The 19,606-nt window shown below is 38.8% G+C and overlaps 1 protein-coding gene across 3 annotated transcripts in view; it reads right to left on the reverse strand.

The window, feature by feature from the left end:
* Positions 1–19,606, reverse strand: part of LOC124798501 (DNA ligase 1) — a 130,125-nt gene that overhangs the window by 84,936 nt on the left and 25,583 nt on the right. For all 3 annotated transcript variants that reach the window (XM_047261959.1, XM_047261950.1, XM_047261943.1), the window contains exon 4: positions 10,838–11,016. In XM_047261959.1, the coding sequence (XP_047117915.1) occupies positions 10,838–11,016 (179 nt within the window). The remainder of the gene's footprint in view (positions 1–10,837; positions 11,017–19,606) is intronic.

Raw genomic sequence — 19,606 nt, forward strand, 5'->3', positions numbered from 1 at the left:
ACAAAATGCACTTAAAAGGCAGCTTTACTGCTGTAACCTTCTGCTGCAGGCCGGATTCTGTGTAATTAAGTCTTTACAACTTGTTTAGGTGATGGCAACAGCATGTACAAATTTTAAACAATGAGTCACTCCACATCAAGGGTGACCAGGGATCCCCCACTCGACCATCTCCAAGTCTAATGAAATTTGGCGTTCTATATGGTCATTGATGGTCGTATACCAAATTTCAGTCCAGTATCTTCAGTGGTTGAATTTTTAGGGGCTTTTAAAGAGAGGCTACTCATCTTCACATCACATACGAACTTGAAAATGTGCTAAGTTTGCCTGGGTTTTTTAGAAGTTCTAGGAAACATTTGATCATTTGCTTTAATGCACATAGACATCTTTTTATGCTGGATCACGCCATGGAAAAAATTAGGGATTTAGTCACACTTCAAAATGTATACAAGCCTCTAAAGTGGCTAAAAAGTTTGTCACGCTATTCTGAGACCCAAGGTTTGATCGAACATTACTACTTTTAATATGAATGAACCAATCACACCAAAACTTCAGGGAGTTATTCTTATCTGTGATGTCTATATATGGATCACATTTAATTAACATTGGGTGACTAAATGAAAAGATATGCATCTGTCAATTTGGTCAAAATTTTCCATGTGCGAATTATTATTCAATGTGTCTTGTCCCATCCATTTTTTCTTCCCACGGCCTGAAACAGCATGCTTTAAGCTTTCAGAGCTATATTGTTTAATTTCTGGATCTTGTATACTGATGAGTAAGAATACATTTCATAAATTATTATTTTAGCATTTCAAGAAGATAGAAAAGTGAAATATTTTGCTCATTAAGCATTAAGTCTCATAATGAACTTTTTTTATCCTGCTATATAAATCAGTTTCAAACATTAATTTAACAGATGGCATAAAAACAAATGTAATACACAACACACCAAATTTGCAAAACAAAATAGTAACAAGTCAATTCCAATCTTGGTTAAACAGTTCTACAATATTGTCAAGGTCAGATTGTGAATACCTGTATTGTCTTCCTGACGATGATGATGATCATGCTTCAACAGTCATGAAAATATGTTGCTCAGGAATCCAGCAGGTGTCTTTAGCAGTTGGCCAGTGAAGGGAACGAGCAGAACCATGTGGGTGCATAAAGCTGATTAGGACATCATCTTGTTCATGTGAAACTTTCCACACACTGCCAACCCACCAGATTTGTCATACATACATGCAACATATTGTCCTGGTTGTAAACTTGCAATTGAGATTGTTCAAATTAATTTCGAAGGCATGAACTTGAATGCTGTAGCATCACTGGAAACTGTGTTTGCTCTGAACTGATTACAACTAATTTTCTTAAACTGACGACTCTCTCTTGTTCCAGATATTGTACATCCCATGGCAACCTTGTTTCTTGACCAGGCTTGTTTCTTTCCAATATTTTCGTTTGGTACATAAAAAAACTTTATGCCTGGAATATTATCATCACAGAATTTGAACAAATCATATGGAGTCAATATTTGCCTAAGGGGCTCTGCAGACTAAAACAGGCCGCTAGTATTTTTACCATTCCTCCAATGCCATCACAAGGCAATTTACCGTGGCTTGTTCCAAAAAAATTCCATTCAGCTGTGATGCCAAAATCCTTTTCATGACGACATAAATTGATTAATTTTTTAAATTCTTATACTGAGCAGCTGAACCATCACTAAAGTAATAAATGTTCTTAATATTTTTAACATTTGTCTTTAAATACACTATTAACTTTATTTGGAAGGCATGAACAGCAATGGTACCATGACGGAGACAATTAGTGATCATGCAAATGCGAATACTCTGACATTCCTTGCCACCAAAATAGACAACAAACAGATGTATTGTGCCCTGCCTACTCTCCCAATAAAATCCTTGAACAACAAATAAATAATTCTCAGCAAACTCAATCAATATAATTAATTCATTTTCTGCAAGAGTTCTTTTTAGCTGCTTAAAGTACAAACTTTGGAGTTTTCACAAGAAGTGATGGCGCCTTAAACAGGTAATTTTCAAAATCAGTGCCTCCATAAAATCTTCAACAGTTCTCTGACATGTCTCTAATGTGTTACTGTCAGTATGGACCACAGCTTGTATTCCATTGTTTCTTCAGAGTCATCTTCTTTAAAAGCATCTTCAAGAAAAAGCCTCTAGTTGCATTTATCCTGGACATTCCTCACAATGTTGCAGCAAACAAACTTTTGATTCCAAACTGCATACAGCTTTTTTCATCAAATTCTTGTAGTCATCTTGGATGGATGTTGCTGAAGCCAACATTAATTTGACATTGATGAATTGCACATACACATACAGAATGTGATCCACAAATACCAACTGCAGTACAACATTTCGGCCTAAGCTCACAAAATTTAGAGGATCTCAGTTGATTTCCATATTGCTTGCAATAAAAAATGAACATTTCTTTCAGGTTATAAAGGAGCAGGAATTTCTGCTTGGGAATCTTTTCCCCATTTATTCTTACTGCAACACAATCCTTTTTGCCTGAACATAAATGAGAAAACTCATCTTCAAAAAGATGAGGACATTTTGTTTTACTTCAACGCTGACCTTTTCACTTTTCAGTTTGCAGGTGTTGCCAAAAGTCCACCTTCCATCTTTACTTTCCTAGCCTTCATCACCATTTTAGTTGAAACAGCAAATTCTTTAGCCTTTTTTCAATAGGCCAGCCATTTGGGGCGAGGGTCAAAATTTGAACTTTGCTGCAATTGCCTGAAGTTTGAAGCTTAATCTGAAGTTGTTCAATTAAGATGATCATGTCTTTAAATTTTTTTGGCAGTCTTCCGTTTGCATATGAGCAACATCTACTTGGCTCACACTAGCAGCTGTGGCAGCTACTTTAGCAATGCTGCCTTGGGCTTTCAGAACTTTGCTCTTTATATATCCCATAGAATCCCTTTTGCTGATCCGTTGAAGCTTTAATGGTGACACTCCAATTGATGATAATGAAGTATTAGCAGTAAAGCAAGCATCAACAACATCCATGTCTTCACTTGGCGGCGATTCTTGCTTATCCTGGTGGGATGATTCTTTTTGGGCCACTTCATGTTTACATTTTGTACAAATTTTCCAACCAGATTTAAAAACTTCATTAGTCAGTAACTTCAAACTGTCAAGACATTGCAATGGTTACTGATGTTAAAGCATTCTTCATCACATGTTTTTCTTTACGAAATAGGTTGCAGCAATTCACTTGCAGAAACTGAGATTTTGTCATCAACAAGGCATTATGGTATGGACAAATTTGGCCACCTTCAGTAAAATCAAGCCCAAACCTATGTCATAGAAGCTCCTTGTCCACTGAGAACATTTCCTTAACTGACTGCAGTTGACTTTGCCCATAACAGAAAGGTTATGACTTATGACAATCAGCTCCGACTGATCCATCAAAGTAACAGGGTGCAAGGGTCTCTTGGTTCATTTTATACAATAGTTTATTAACCTATAACACGCAATTCTGAAAGCTCATGAATATCTTGGTTTGGAGTATAGCAGATTCAGACTTGTTCGTATATAAAATATACAAATTAGCATATCAAAACAAACTGTTTTAGTGCTTACCTTCAGCTACAACAATGATTATTGATTATTCAAACACTCAGTACTAAACACTAAGATTGTACAATGTCAACACCAAAGATTACATCGCACAGAAGACTGACATTATGAGACTGGGAATATTGACGGCAACAATTCAAAATGGTGATTCAGCAATGTAGCACTGCTGCGAGGACAGAGCCTTAAAAACCTATTGCTGCTTTATAATGGCGATGGAAACTAAGTGACAATGCATACCATCCATTGTAAAACATTCTAAAGCAACATGCGTTCCATTATGATCTAGATTTTATAATCTTAAGAGCATTTTTTTAAGTTTTATTATATTTATTTGTATACTGTAAAATAATGTAAAAACACTTCTTATTAGCATAGTTGCATTCCCTAAACCAAAGGCTAATCTTATACTACTAAAAGACGCTACAATTATACATCTGACATACAACTTCAAATTGTATTAATTTTTTGTATTTATCAATAATCCATTTTTCTTAGTTTTGATAGGTAGCCTTACTAATCAGTACACAATATCAAGAAATTAAACAAAATAGTTTTGAAGGTTTAGGCATGCTATTTCAAGCTTTTGGCAACGTGTGTGTGTGTGTGTGTGTGTGTGTGTGTGTGTGGGAGGGGGGGGGGGGGGGGGGGAGGGATTGAACAAGACACAGTTGAGATATTGCCCCTCAAAAATACCCTAAAATTTACAAGCAGAAAATTTTGGAAGCCTTGGCTCTCAGAATAGTTTGACTAATTTTTTACCACTTTAGAGGCTTGTATCTATATTTAGGCGTGGCTAAATACCTAATTTTTGTCGTGGTGTGATTCATCATAAAGCACTGTCTATGTAGATTTAAGCAAATGAAGAAATGACTGCTAGAACCGAGCGAACTTGGAACAGTTGTACCTTCATATGTGATGCTATGTTTAAGAGCCCCTAAAAATTGAACCACTGAAGATACTGGTCTGAAATTTGATATATAACCATCAAAGAGCATATAGAACCTTCACACCAAATTATTAGATTTGGAGATGGTCGAGTGGGGACACTTTTTAATATTGCCCCTTTGAAGTGGAATGGCCCAGAATACGTTTCCAGTATGACACTATTTCAGCGACTCAGCAATACTGACAGGAATTTGCATGAACAATTGGCAATCAAAACTACAAACCTCCTAGTGTATGCATGACATATTATGAGTCCACAAATATTAGTGACACAGGTCAATTACCCTTTTTTTGTGTGGCATGGAAGAAGACCTACATATAATGGAAGAGCTCCTGGATATGATTTCGATGAAGGGCACTGCTGTTGGTGTGGATATTTTAGAATCAGTTGGAATGGTAATTGAATAGGACTCACTTGGGAAAAGCTGTTTTACGTAACCAAAATCCAGCACGATGCAGTAGAGTAAAAGTGTTTATTGACCTACTTCAGGAAATGTTTAACATGCTGAATTTACCTTTCGCTCATTGTTTTGAACAACAAGGGCCTCTTTATGCAAAAGTTATTGATTATCAAGATGTGATGAACTTAGTGGTGCAATTCATGAACTATACTCATCCTCATAGGCTCATTCATTGTCAGTTCACAGAATTTTTTATTTCATTTGAAGAGGATTAATGAGATATCCCCTACCACGCTGAGGTACGCTGGTTGAGCAAAGGAAAAGTGACTTCTCGAGGTTTTAGATTGTGCGACACTGTGGTTCTGTTTTTGGAGGACTTTTGCATGAATCTGAATGGGTAGCTGATTTAGGCTTTTTAGCAGTCATTGTTGTTCTTTGTTGTGGTCTTCAGTCCTGAGACTGGTTTGATGCAGCTCTCCATGCTACTCTATCCTGTGCAAGCTTTTTCATCTCCCAGTACCTACTGCAACCTACATCCTTCTGAATCTGCTTAGTGTATTCATCTCTTGGTCTCCCTCTACGATTTTTACCCTTCACGCTGCCCTCCAATACTAAATTGGTGATCCCTTGATGCCTCAGAACATGTCCTACCAACCGATCCCTTCTTCTGGTCAAGTTGTGCCACAAACTTCTCTTCTCCCCAATCCTATTCAATACTTCTTCATTAGTTATGTGATCTACCCATCTAATCTTCAGCATTCTTCTGTAGCACCACATTTCGAAAGCTTCTATTCTCTTCTTGTCCAAACTATTTATCGTCCATGTTTCACTTCCATACATGGCTACACTCCATACGAATACTTTCAGAAATGACTTCCTGACACTTAAATCAATACTGGATGTTAACAAATTTCTCTTCTTCAGAAACGCTTTCCTTGCCATTGCCAGCCTACATTTTATATCCTCTCTACTTCGACCATCATCAGTTATTTTGCTCCCCAAATAGCAAAACTCCTTTACTACTTTAAGTGTCTCATTTCCTAATCTAATTCCCTCAGCATCACCCGACTTAATTAGACTACATTCCATTATCCTTGTTTTGCTTTTGTTGATGTTCATCTTATATCCTCCTTTCAAGACACTGTCCATTCCGTTCAACTGCTCTTGCAAGTCCTTTGCTGTCTCTGACAGAATTACAATGTCATCGGCGAACCTCAAAGTTTTTATTTCTTCTCCATGAATTTTAATACCTACTCCGAATTTTTCTTTTGTTTCCTTTACTGCTTGCTCAATATACAGATTGAACAACATCGGGGAGAGGCTACAACCCTGTCTTACTCCCTTCCCAACCAGTGCTTCCCTTTCATGTCCCTCGACTCTTATAACTGCCATCTGGTTTCTGTACAAATTGTAAATAGCCTTTCGCTCCCTGTATTTTACCCCTGCCACCTTTAGAATTTGAAAGAGAGTATTCCAGTCAACATTGTCAAAAGCTTTCTCTAAGTCTACAAATGCTAGAAACGTAGGTTTGCCTTTCCTTAATCTTTCTTCTAAGATAAGTCGTAAGGTCAGTATTGCCTCACGTGTTCCAGTGTTTCTACGGAATCCAAATTGATCTTCCCCGATGTTGGCTTCTACTAGTTTTTCCATTCGTCTGTAAAGAATTCGTGTTAGTATTTTGCAGCTGTGACTTATTAAGCTGATAGTTCGGTAATTTTCACATCTGTCAACACCTGCTTTCTTTGGGATTGGAATTATTATATTCTTCTTGAAGTCTGAGGGTATTTCGCCTGTTTCATACATCTTGCTCACCAGATGGTAGAGTTTTGTCAGGACTGGCTCTCCCAAGGCCGTCAGTAGTTCCAATGGAATATTGTCTACTCCGGGGGCCTTGTTTCGACTCAGGTCTTTCAGTGCTCTGTCGAACTCTTCACGCAGTATCGTATCTCCCATTTCATCTTCATCTACATCCTCTTCCATTTCCATAATATTGTCCTCAAGTACATCGCCCTTGTATAGACCCTCTATATACTCCTTCCACCTTTCTGCTTTCCCTTCTTTGCTTAGAACTGGGTTTCCATCTGAGCTCTTGATATTCATACAAGTCGTTCTCTTATCTCCAAAGGTCTCTTTAATTTTCCTGTAGGCGGTATCTATCTTACCCCTAGTGAGATAGGCCTCTACATCCTTACATTTGTCCTCTAGCCATCCCTGCTTAGCCATTTTGCACTTCCTGTCGATCTCATTTTTGAGACGTTTGTATTCCTTTTTGCCTGTTTCACTTACTGCATTTTTATATTTTCTCCTTTCATCAATTAAATTCAATATTTCTTCTGTTACCCAAGGATTTCTAATAGCCCTCGTCTTTTTACCAACTTGATCCTCTGCTGCCTTCACTACTTCATCCCTCAAAGCTATCCATTCTTCTTCTACTGTATTTATTTCCCCCATTCCTGTCAATTGCTCCCTTATGCTCTCCCTGAATCTCTGTACAACCTCTGGTTCTTTTAGTTTATCCAGGTCCCATCTCCGTAAATTCCCACCTTTTTGCAGTTTCTTCAGTTTTAATCTACAGGTCATAACCAATAGATTGTGGTCAGAGTCCACATCTGCCCCTGTAAATGTCTTACAATTTAAAACCTGGTTCCTAAATCTCTGTCTTACCATTATATAATCTATCTGAAACCTTTTAGTATCTCCAGGGTTCTTCCATGTATACAACCTTCTTTCATGATTCTTAAACCAGCAGTCATTATGGCTCTCCTAAATAATTTAAGTCTCAAACTCCAAAAAGAAAATAATCTCATCAATGACATAGTAACTGATATATAAATTTTATGTTAATACGGCAACAGGATTTTTAAAAGTGATTTGTTCAAAATGATTCTAAGGTTTTGCTTGACAGCATCTGTGTGAGAAGAAATACACTTTGAAAAAGAAGTCAGTGTATTACAACCCTTTGAAAACGAATTGAAACGACTTTAGTGACCGATTCCAGGTGCTGTACCGGTGTATCACTAACAGCAAAATAAAGTTGGTTTTGTTAAATGTACAAGGGATGTTACATAAAAAACAATAGTCTGCAGACCTGCATATTAAAACATATCACCTTTTAATACTTCAATGCAATTTTATCCATTACTTTCATCTATTAACATTTGGTTATGTTTTTGTTACAGGAAATTACTAACGTACAGCCAATACCTGATGTATTTGTAAGTCCCTTTTCAATGACAATTGACATTGTGTCTCACGATTTACATTTTGAACAAATCAATTTGCAATTGGATGATCACTGAAAGATTTATTTTACAATACCAAAAATTCGCTCAAATTCTACCAGAATTTGTCAATGCAAGAATTTTCTAAGCTGCACAGAGAAGCAGCAAAGATTATTTCCATGTGTGGTTCCACACATGTATGTGAAAGGTTATTTTGTTTTGTCTTATACAAAAACTAAACTGCAATGCAAGTATTTTTGAATGTAAGTAAAAAAAAAAAAGCTCTAAGAATTGCTGTCAGCAGAGTCCTTGCTCCAGATCTTAGTAGCATAATTTAGAAAAATTAAAAATTATTATTAATATTATTATTTAAATCTCTCTTGCACTGGTCCATCTTGTTCCACCAAACTAAGTTCTCCACCCAGTGCACATAAATATTTGGCAATGATGAAGAAAACAGAGGTAAATCTTAGAAAAGGTCAAGACAGGCAGAGTGAGCTAGACAAGCATAGGAAAAAGAGAGGGGTAGTGCTATTGCACAGAGTGAAGGAATGGTGGTTTGCACGATCATCAACGTAGTGAAGCCATCTTCTGTACTCTGCATGGTGTGATGCACTGTGCAAACACCTTGAGAAGCCCTGCTCTAGTGGATTACAAGAAATTCTGAAACTCTTTATTGTCAATTACTCTCAAATGAGGGGTCACCAGTGTGAATGGCTACAGGGAGCGTCACCTGGGACCCTAACCTGCAACACTGTATAGGTGGTTTCAAATAATCAACCCCATCCCTGGGAGCTTCTCCAAGCATGTATTTTAATAATATGGCTAGTAAAAGTGCTGAAGCCACAGAGCAACTGTATTCTCTTAACAACCAAGCTCTAAGCTTCAAGCAGTTAGGTTCATTTAAGTCACAACTAAGAAAAGGGAGGATGAAGGGGTGGGGGACAATTCACGTTTAATCTGTAAATACTGGATGTATTTATGAGGTTTCTTTAGGAAGGATGCACATTACAGATGATCTAATTATACATTATTTAGTTAGCACAAAATTAACTTGAAATTCATGTGATTTGAAGAGGTTTGTCGATCAGTTACACAGTTTGATATGACGCAACATTTTTACTATTTTTGTCATCATTAAGTGATGTATTTGTATCTAAAGTAAAATGTGATTATCTGGTAAGTACACTTGTTAAGGAAATGCAGAAAACCTTTGTTGATTGTGTGGTGTCACCGCCAGACACCACACTTGCTAGGTGGTAACCTTTAAATCGGCCGCGGTCCGTTAGTATACGTCGGACCCGCGTGTCGCCACTGTCAGTGATTGCAGACCAAGCGCCGCCACACGGCAGGTCTAGAGAGACTTCCTAGCACTCGCCCCAGTTGTACAGCCGACTTTGCTAGTGATGGTTCACTGACAAATTACGCTCTCATTTGCCAAGACGATAGTTAGCATAGCCTTCAGCTACGTCATTAGCTACGACCTAGCAAGGCGCCATTATTATTTGTTATTTATCTTGGGATGCATGTACAGTCAGACCGATGCTAACCAATTATGGATTAAAGTTAAGTATTCCAGCAGCTACGTACTTTTCTTGATAGTATAATTACTTTATCTGTTCCAGACCTCACGCCAGCCTGCGTGAGCTTAAACGCGTGCCTTTCGGCTTCCTCCAAACCCCGTGAATTGGCTCCTGCCAATTCACAACAGATTGTTTGTACAAAAAGTTAATAATCAACATAAATGTGTCTGACTTTTCACATTGAAAACAGCAACAATGAAGTATGTGTACATTAAAGTTAGTTTTTCAAGCTTCCAGTTGTTGAGACATTGTCATAAGACGGACTTACAAATCACATAAAGCAAAACTTAGTTTTTCAAGCTTCCAGTTGTTGAGACATTGTCATAAGATGGACTTACAAATCACATAAAGCAAAACTTCACTAATTTCTAATAAACTATTACAACTGAGGGAATGTGAAGTAAGGAGCTAGGAAGATTAAGACTTAAAGTCCTGATGACAGAGACACTGATCTAATGCTTCAACTAGATAAGGAAAGGGTAGGAAATTGTTCATGTCCTTTTCAAAGGATTCAACCAAGCAATTGTCTTCTAGAATTTATGGATACAATGGAAAATTTAAATCTACATGGCCAGACAGAGATTTGTCCTCTGCAGCTTCTCAACCAAATCCAGTGTATTAAAGCACCACCTCACTCAGTTGAATTGGAAGATTTAATTTTGATAACTTCAAGATGGATAGTAAGGGATTGCACTGAAAACAAGTGTCAAAGAGCCACTGCTCCCAAAAGGAAACAATCAAACACAGAATGCTTGCACCCCAGTCGCAATGTGCAGGCTGAACCAAAGATGCAACACTACACAAATAGAAAGAAATCAGAACATGAGAAATACTAGGTTTTTTTTTTTTTGTCATTAATGTGGTTGACTGGCAGACCTGTCAGTGATGAGAAAGATGAGAAACACCCAACATCGAAATAATGTTGGTCAATTCAATTTAATACACCTTGTATGTCTTCTATGATAGGAAATAATTACTTTGTGATTTTACCCAAAGTATAACCAAGTGATTATGTATGTATTTATTTTATTTTCCTTCCAGTGCAAAATACTTTATGCAATACTCACCATCATCAGTACTGGCATCTCTCTCTGCTGTTTCAGCACCACCATTCTCAATAGGTTTCTGTTTTTCATTTTTCTTATCAAGTGACACACCTTTATTACCTTTGGTGGCTGTTTTTTCACCGTTGAGAATCTGATCTGATTTGTCACTTAAAGCTGCCTTCTTTGTGGTTGGGGGTGACCTTGATTATGAAAATAATTAAAAGAGTTAACTGAACAATCTGACCAAAGTTGTTATTAAATCTGAAGGAACAAACTACAGGAAAATAGGAGAAGAAGACAACAACACATTTTTAAATACAACAAACAATTTTTCAAGAGAAACGACAATTTCGATCATGCTGACGAAAAGTCGTACTGCATCTCAGGTAGGTAAAAAACAATGGAAGTATGTGATATTCTTTAATATATTAAAAAAAAGGCACCGGGATGAGAAGGGCTTGTCTGTTATGAGGATGAAGGGAGATGACGAGGGAAAGGGGTTAGCACAGAGAGAGAGAGAGAGCAGTAGATGAAAGTTTAAGTTACGTCCTACTCTCTCTGACACTACACCGGCCTTCCTCATCTTTCTCTCTCCTCACTCCACAACAGGTGGGTCTCTCTCACACTGGCATCTAAGTGACCTCCCAAAACTGACCCTCATTTCTCCGCAAAGAAGGACCTATTAGTTCCAAAAGCTATGATGGTGTTTGTACTTCAGGGTGAAAAAAAATTCCTGAGCTTCCAGGTTAAAAATACACTTTTTCCAGGTGAATATATACTATACCCCATGTGGAAGTATATTTTTTCCACATTAAGTGACAACATACTCTCCCTCAAAGCTGTAAAACTTTCTAATCTTTTGAATAGTAAAGATTTTGTACATTGGCTTAGAACTTCCTGACACTTTACGTCACGAAACCTAGCAAAAACTCAAAGCTTTTAGAAGATATCTTTGACACGTGGTAGCATGTGTATCGAATATCACAAAAGCATAAATACGGATTTCACCAAATATAGCAAGGCTGCTTCCGAAGTACTAAATGGAGATCACGTTATGTGAAGCCCTTTTGTCAGCCAATCATAGCTCATGTCAAGTAATCTCACCAGCCAATTACATCAGGTATTCAGGGCATAGGAAATGTGATGTACTCAGCTGACAGCAACATCAGTGTTAAGTAGCGCAAACACAAAAATACAAAAAGTTCATGGTTTAAATTAATATACAAACAGTATAGCTTGACAAAAAGCTAAGCTTTCACATATAATGCTGGTCATCAAAAATGGTTTGCAGTTTTTTTCTGAGGGTGCGGTTAGGCAGTATCCTTACATCACACCTTAAATTGCTGCAGCTGAATTTTTCTGACAAGCACAATTATAAATTTCACCAAACATTACACGGGTTACCTGGCTATATATATGTTCCACCGAGCACTTCATTTTTTTTCACAGCAAGCCAATTACATGTGTAATTGCTCCAGAATTCACATCACACTTATTTTCGAAAGATAATTACAGTTTTTGCCAACATTATTGCATAATTTGTAAGTTATGAAAGAACTAAACAAAATATGAAAAACACCTTCCTTGATGCTTGGTCTTTTTTTAACACGTGTTACCCTTAAAGATATACCAAACACAGATGTACCAGTAAAATTGTAAATAATGGCATAAACGGCTAGTCTTCTGTGCCCGAAATTTTTCTATGCGGCTGGTCCTCAAACTGTTAAGTCTTGACTAAGAGTAAAAAACTCCATGATTTAAAAAATTCAACGCACCTTCTCAAATCTAACATAACTCATCTTGCATAAATGGAAATTTGCTTTGAAAGTAACACTTCTCAAACCACCATACGCACTATTTACTGGCAACCAATTAGAAACATAAACAATTGTGATGCCACACTCATCGATGGCAGTTTATTGTTACAAAGTATTGCATAGTATTTGTCCTAACCCATGCAGGTGGGCCCGGGTTCGATTCCCGGCTAGGTTGGTGATTTTCTCTGCTCGGGGACTGGGTTCTGTGTTGTCCTCATCATCATTTCATCCCCATCACCAGCGCACAAGTCACCCAATGTGGCGTCAAATGAAATAAGACTTGCACTTGGTGGCTGAAGTTCATCGGATGCGGCCTCCCGCCCAACGATGTCATACGCTCATTCCCATTTTTTTCTTTTTTGTCCTGAAGCCGTTGACACATTTGGCTGTCGGCAAACACTTGTGTGTGTGTGTGTGTGTGGTGTGTTTTGTCGTTGTAAATGGCAAATTTTCTTTGCAACGGAAGTTTTATTTCAGTGTTATTCTCTCTCTGTTATTGTCTCATTTATCTTTTATTGCTGCAGAATTATCCTGCAGTAGCAGACTAAGGTAAAAATCAGTTCGCACCAGTCAAAATTGCATATAGTAAATGATGAAAAATTCCTTGAATTCTAAAAGTTCCTGGGGTTTATCCAGATTTTTCACAGATGAAAAAATTTCCTGATCATCCTGGGGCATATAAACTCTGTACTTTTATTTGTGTCTGTCAGCACCTCTTGAAGATTAGTACTGGTTAGCAATTTCATCTCATAATTTTATAGTTAGTTTAAGAAAGTTAGTTTTTTTTATACAATTAACACGTATTACCTATAATAATCACACAACCATTCTAGTTGGGAGAGAGGAACAAAGAAAAAAATTTCAGAAAGACTGAAATCCCACTAAACGTAAGACTTAATAACTTGATACCTCATGTCTAGATGATTCAGCTGACTCTGAATACTAAGAAATTAATATTTGAAACATGGTAAATCTAAACCATAGATGATTGGTTGATTCGGGGGAATGGAGCAAGCAGTTAGGTCATCGTACCCACCGGATTAGGGAAGGGTGGTGAAGGAAGTCAGACGTGCCTTTCAAAGGAACCATCCCGGCATTTACCAGATACGATTTAGGGAAATCACGAAAAACCTAACTCAGGATAGCCAGACGCGAGTTTGAGCCATCGTCCTTCCAAAGGCGAGTCCAGTGTGCGAACCAATGAGCCACCTCACCCGGTTTAAATCACAAATAAAATCCTGTATCAAGGAGTCAAAATGATAATACTACACCTACATCCACATTCATAATGTGCAAGCCACTGTACGGTGCATGGCGGCAGGTACCCTGTACCACTACTAGTTATTTCCTTTCCTGTTGCACTTCCAAATAGTGAGGGAAAAATGGCTGTCTGCAGGCCTCCATACAATCCTAATTTCTCTTATCTTATATTTGTGGTCCTCAAGCAAAATGTACATTGGCAGCAGTACAATATTCTGCCATCAGCTTGAAATGCCAGCTTTCTAAATTTCCTCGGCAGTGTTCCTGGAAAATAACATCACCTTATCTCCACAGATTCTGTTTTAAGTTCCATAAGCATCTTTGCAATACCTGAGTTTTGTTCACACTTATTTGTAACAAATCTAGCCTCTTTAATCTGACCCGGCACAGATCCCATACACTCGAGCAATATTCTTCGCCTACAATCATTACATGCTTGTTCCGTTTCATATTGTTACAAAATGTCACTCCTAGATATTTAAGCTATGTGGTTATCACGCACCACATTAATATTCGTATTTGTTAATTATGGGTTGTTTTTCCTACTTATCTCCATTAACTTATATTTTTCTATGTTTAGATCTGGCTTCCACTCATCACACAAACTACAAATTTTGTCTAAGTTGTCTTATATCCTGTTACAGTCATTCAACCATGACAATTTCCCATACACCACAACTTTATCAGCAAACATCTGCAGATTGCTGCTCACTCCATTCATCGGACCATTTACATATATAGAAAATAACAGCAGTCCTATCACACTTCCTTGGGGCACTCCCAACAATACCATCATCTCTAACAAACACTCACTGTTAAGGATTATGTACTGGGTTCTGCTTCTTACAAAGTCTTCAAGCCATTCAAATGTCTGTGAACCTACTCCATATGCTTGTACCTTCATTAACAGTCTCAAATGAGGCATAGTATCAAATGCTTTTCATAAACCTAGAAATATGGAGTATGCTTGTTGCCCTTCATCCGGAGTTCACAGGATATCGTGTGAGAAAAGGGCAAGCTGAGTTTCGCATGAGCGATGTTTTCTAAAACCACACTGATTCGTGGACAGAAGCTCTTCTATCTCTCAAACATTTATTATATTCTAACTGAGAACATGTTCCAACAATTCTGCAGCAAACCGATGTCAAGGATACTGGTGTGTAATTTTGCGAGTCCATTCTTTTACCCTTCCTATATAAAAGAAGTCACCTGTGCTTTCTCCAGACACTTGGGACTTTGTGCTGGGCGAGAGATTAACAATAACTGCAAACTATGTAAGGAGCCAATGCCACCGAGTACTCTTTGTAAAACTGAAGTGGGATTCCACCCACACCAGGTGACTAACTTGATTTCAGCTCTTTCAGTTGTTCCTCTATGTCACAGACGCCTGTTCCTATGTCCTCCATACGGGGTTCTGTGCGATGGTGAAATGACCATATGCCTGTACAATTCTCCTATGTCAACGATTTTTAAAAAGCAAAATTTATAACTTTGACTTTCCTTTTGCTACTTCCTATTGTCACACCACACTGTTCAACAAGTGACTGGATAGAAGCCTTAGAACTGCTTAGCAATTTATGACCAGAATTTTCTCGGGTTCTCAGAAAGATCTTTTGCTGGGGTATGATGGTGGTAATTGTATGCTTCATGCCTTGATCTTTTTACAGATGCACAAATCTCTAATAACTTTACTGTGTCATCACTTTCAAATTCTCTTTTGAACCAAGAGGGCAACAGCCTTTGCTTTCTCAGCATTTTCCTGATTTGACTGTTAAACCCTGGTGGGTCTTTTCCATCCTTAATCAACTTCCTCAGCACATACTTCTCCAGAGCAAGATTTACAATCTGTTTAAACTTTGTCCATAATTCTTCCCTCTATGTCCATCATACTGAAACAAAATCGTGAAAATTTAGTATCTAAGTAGGTTGCTAATAACTGCTTATTTTCTCTTTCTAGAATATCTGTAATCATTGTTACATGAAAAATAATTGTTCAAATTTGTACAGCTACTTACACATTTACTGATCACATCACCTTAGCTAACAAATATTGTTAGAGAAATCTTTATTCATGTGTGTTAAATGTTTTACTGTGTCACTAACAATATTCTTTTCAGAACCCACTGGATCTAATGGCATAATGAGTAATGGCGAAAGGCAAGTACCTTTTCTGGGCATGGGAGGAGTAATGTAGAGAAAGACAGAAAGAAAATGTAGTATTAAGGGCAAGAAACTGGAAAGGACACTGGAGGAGACCTAAGCCAGCGTGAATGTCAACACTATTGATATGCTGGATAGCCACTTTTCCTTATGCTGGGATGGAGGATCCATGTGTGAAAGATACTCGTATTATTGTGTTTCCTCATTTGTCATTTACCACAACACTCCTCCGCAGTCCAAACTTTGTACGTACTATAAATGCGTGCTTACTTTTCCCCGCCAACCAGTCATAACAAGGGCACAGAATTACTAACGAAATTTCATACAAGGAAACATTTAATAACATTACACAGTGAGATGATAGCAATGTGAAGAAGAATGAACAAATTATTCATTGCAAACTGTGGTAAAAAAAGGAAATATGAAAACAATTTCACTATGCATCAATATGAGAAGAGATCAAGTTGTGGGAAGTAATACTAGGAAGATGGCTATAAGCGGAAAGTTTGGAAAATAACTGAGAAGTTACATGGTGTTACATAGAGTGATTTTCAAATAACATGATTAATCTACTTTAGAGGTTCACAACAGATTCAAAGCTAGTCATAACAGGACAATAGTAGTGCTATGTGGTGTTAAAATTCAGATGTTAGCAATGATGCTTGGTATTTCCAAGAAAAAACTGCAGCAAGTAAACTGAAACAAAATGTTAAGTAAAGACAAGAGCCAACTGTGATCAACTAAGATCAATTGCAATTACTTTATAATGATATTGAACTACTAACTAAAAAAATGCCAAAAATAATTTAAACAAAATTCAAAGTTATCTCTTGTAAAATTAATATGCAGAAAAGTGATAGTAATAACAATACAGCCAACTACAAAGACACAGAATTAATATTATTAACTACAATCAAACTGTATTGTAAGCCAGACAGCAAAAATAATTAAGACATTGTTATGGATATACATTTCACATAATTCTGAATTGAGAACTGTAGTATTTCGACATGCTAACTGTTTCAGACTCATTGCAATGAACTGTAAAACCAAATTTCATAACCACATTTGTAAAAGCATTGAAATGTTAATGCAAATTCAAATAACTTTTGACTGAAACAATGTACAATGTAATTTTGCAATTGATGGTATTTATGTGAGGAGTAAAGACAGTAACCATGGAACATGAGTTCTACATCATGTTTTAGGCACAAAACCTGTGTCACTTTTATGAGTTTTGTGAGGCAATAAACTTATTTTAAGAGTATTTCGACAGTTTCAGCTACATTATTTATTTCATTAACCCAACAAAAATTGCTTGACATACAGAAATTGGACCCAGATGTTATTGCAGGTGGAGGAAATGTACAGACCTAAATCAAGATTGTTCATCAACAAGTTAAGTAGTTGAATTATAACCTGAAAGCTGGCCACTTATTATACTGACATATCAGACTATCTAGTGCTAGTTATGAAGTACTCTTGTAAGGCAAAACTATACACAGTTACAAACATACATGTTGCATGCCAACTCCTGCAACAGTGTAAATCTGCAAGACTGAATAAGGTTGGTTGGTTGGTTGGTTTGTGGGATTAAAGGGACCAGACTGCTATGGTCATCGGTCCCTTTCTCCAAATACTAAAAACACCCACAGAGAATAAAAAACGATCAACAGAAAAGATGACAGACGACACAGAACAAGAGAAACTAAGACAAAAACCAGACAAAACAAATTAAGTTCACAAAGAGTGTGACGGTGGTTGGCAGACCATAGAAACAAAAAAAAGGAGAAGCCAACCACCGAAAGAAACATTAGAAACTCAGTTTAAAACCGTACGCCAAAGGCCAGAATCAACACAAAAAAACAAACACTCAAATTAACTGATAAAAACCACCCGCCCGAATAAAACGCAAAACTAAGCCTGCTATGGCAGAGTCATCAGTTAAAAGGGCAGGGAGCGTATCAGGCAGCGCATATGTCTGCCTGAGCACAGCAAAAGGGGACAGGCCAACAAAATGTGGGCCACTGTCAAAGCCGCCCCATTGCGACATAGAGGAGGGTCCTCCCAACGCAGTAAATAACTGTGTGTCAGCCGTGTGTTGCCAATGCGGAGCCGACAAAGGACATCTGACTCTCTGCGATTGGCTCGCATGGATGACCGCCACACAGTCGTCGTCTCCTTAATAGCATGGAGTTTATTGGGTGTGGTCAGATTGCACCATTCAGCGTCCCATAGTGCAAAAACTTGGCGGCGTAAGAAGGCTCACAGATCAGTCTCCGGGAGGCCAACGTCCAGCGATGGTTTACTGGTGGTCTCTTTCACCAGGCAGTCAACATTTTCATTGCCGGAATGGTCCCCTAGAGTTAGAGCATAGCCGACCCGACCAGCAACCATCGGACCGTCAGTGTACACAACGCCCGAGCCCTGATAGGTGGCTAGGATGGAAAAAAAGAGGTGGCAGAAGGCCTCCGGAGGGACAGAGTCATTCGGGCCCTGTGCCAGTTCGAGCCGAAGGCAAGGGCGAGGCACACACCACGAGGGTGTATGCAGAGGGGCCCGAAAAGGAGGTGGAACAGGGAAAACCCCAAGCCCAGAGAGAAGCTCTCGGACACGGACGGCAATCGTACAACCCGACCGGGGCCGACATTCTGGGAGATGGATGACTGACTGCGGGAACAGGAGATGATAATTTGGATGCCCGGGCAAGCTACAAACATGGGCAGCATAAGTGGCCAGTAAATGTTGGCGCCGTAACCGTAGTGGAGGGACACCTGCCTCCACAAGTATGCTGTCCACAGGGCTGGTCCAGAAGGCACCAGTGGCAAGTCGTATTCCGCTGTGTAGGATTGGGTCCAGCACCCGCAACGCAGATGAGGATGCTGAGCCATAAGCCAGGCTCCCATAATCCAGACGGGACTGGATTAACGCCTGGTAGAGCTGTAAGAGGGTAGATCGGTCGGCGCCCCAGCTGGTGTGGCTCAAGCATGGCAGCGCATTTAGATGCCGCCAACACATCTGTTTAAGCTGCCGAATATGAGGCAGCCAAGTCAACCGGGCATCAAAAACCACACCCAAAAACCTATGTGACTCCATCACAGCAAGAAGTTCGCCGTCAAGATAAAGCCGCGGCTCCGGGTGAACAGTGTGTCGCCGGCAGAAATGCATAATGCAGGTCTTGGCAGCCAAAAAATGGAAGCCATGCGCTACAGCCCAAGACTGCGCCTTGCAGATAGCGCCCTGCAGCTGACGTTCAGCAGCTGCAATGCCAACGGAGCTATAGTAAAGGCAGAAGTCGTCAGCATACAAGGACGCTGAGAGAGACATTCCCACCGCCGCTGCGAGATCGTTAATTGCTATTAAAAACAGGCAGACACTTAAAACAGATCCCTGTGGCACCCCGTTCTCCTGAACTCAGGAGGAACTATGGGAGGCCGCGACGTGCACACGGAAGGTTTGATGCGACAGAAAATTTCAGATGAAAATCGGCAGTGGACCCCAAAGACCCCAACCATGAAGCGTAGAGAGGATGTGACGACACCATGTCGTATCG

The sequence above is a fragment of the Schistocerca piceifrons genome, chromosome 1 (genome assembly GCF_021461385.2).
Source record: "Schistocerca piceifrons isolate TAMUIC-IGC-003096 chromosome 1, iqSchPice1.1, whole genome shotgun sequence".
Taxonomy (NCBI): Eukaryota; Metazoa; Arthropoda; class Insecta; order Orthoptera; family Acrididae; genus Schistocerca; species Schistocerca piceifrons.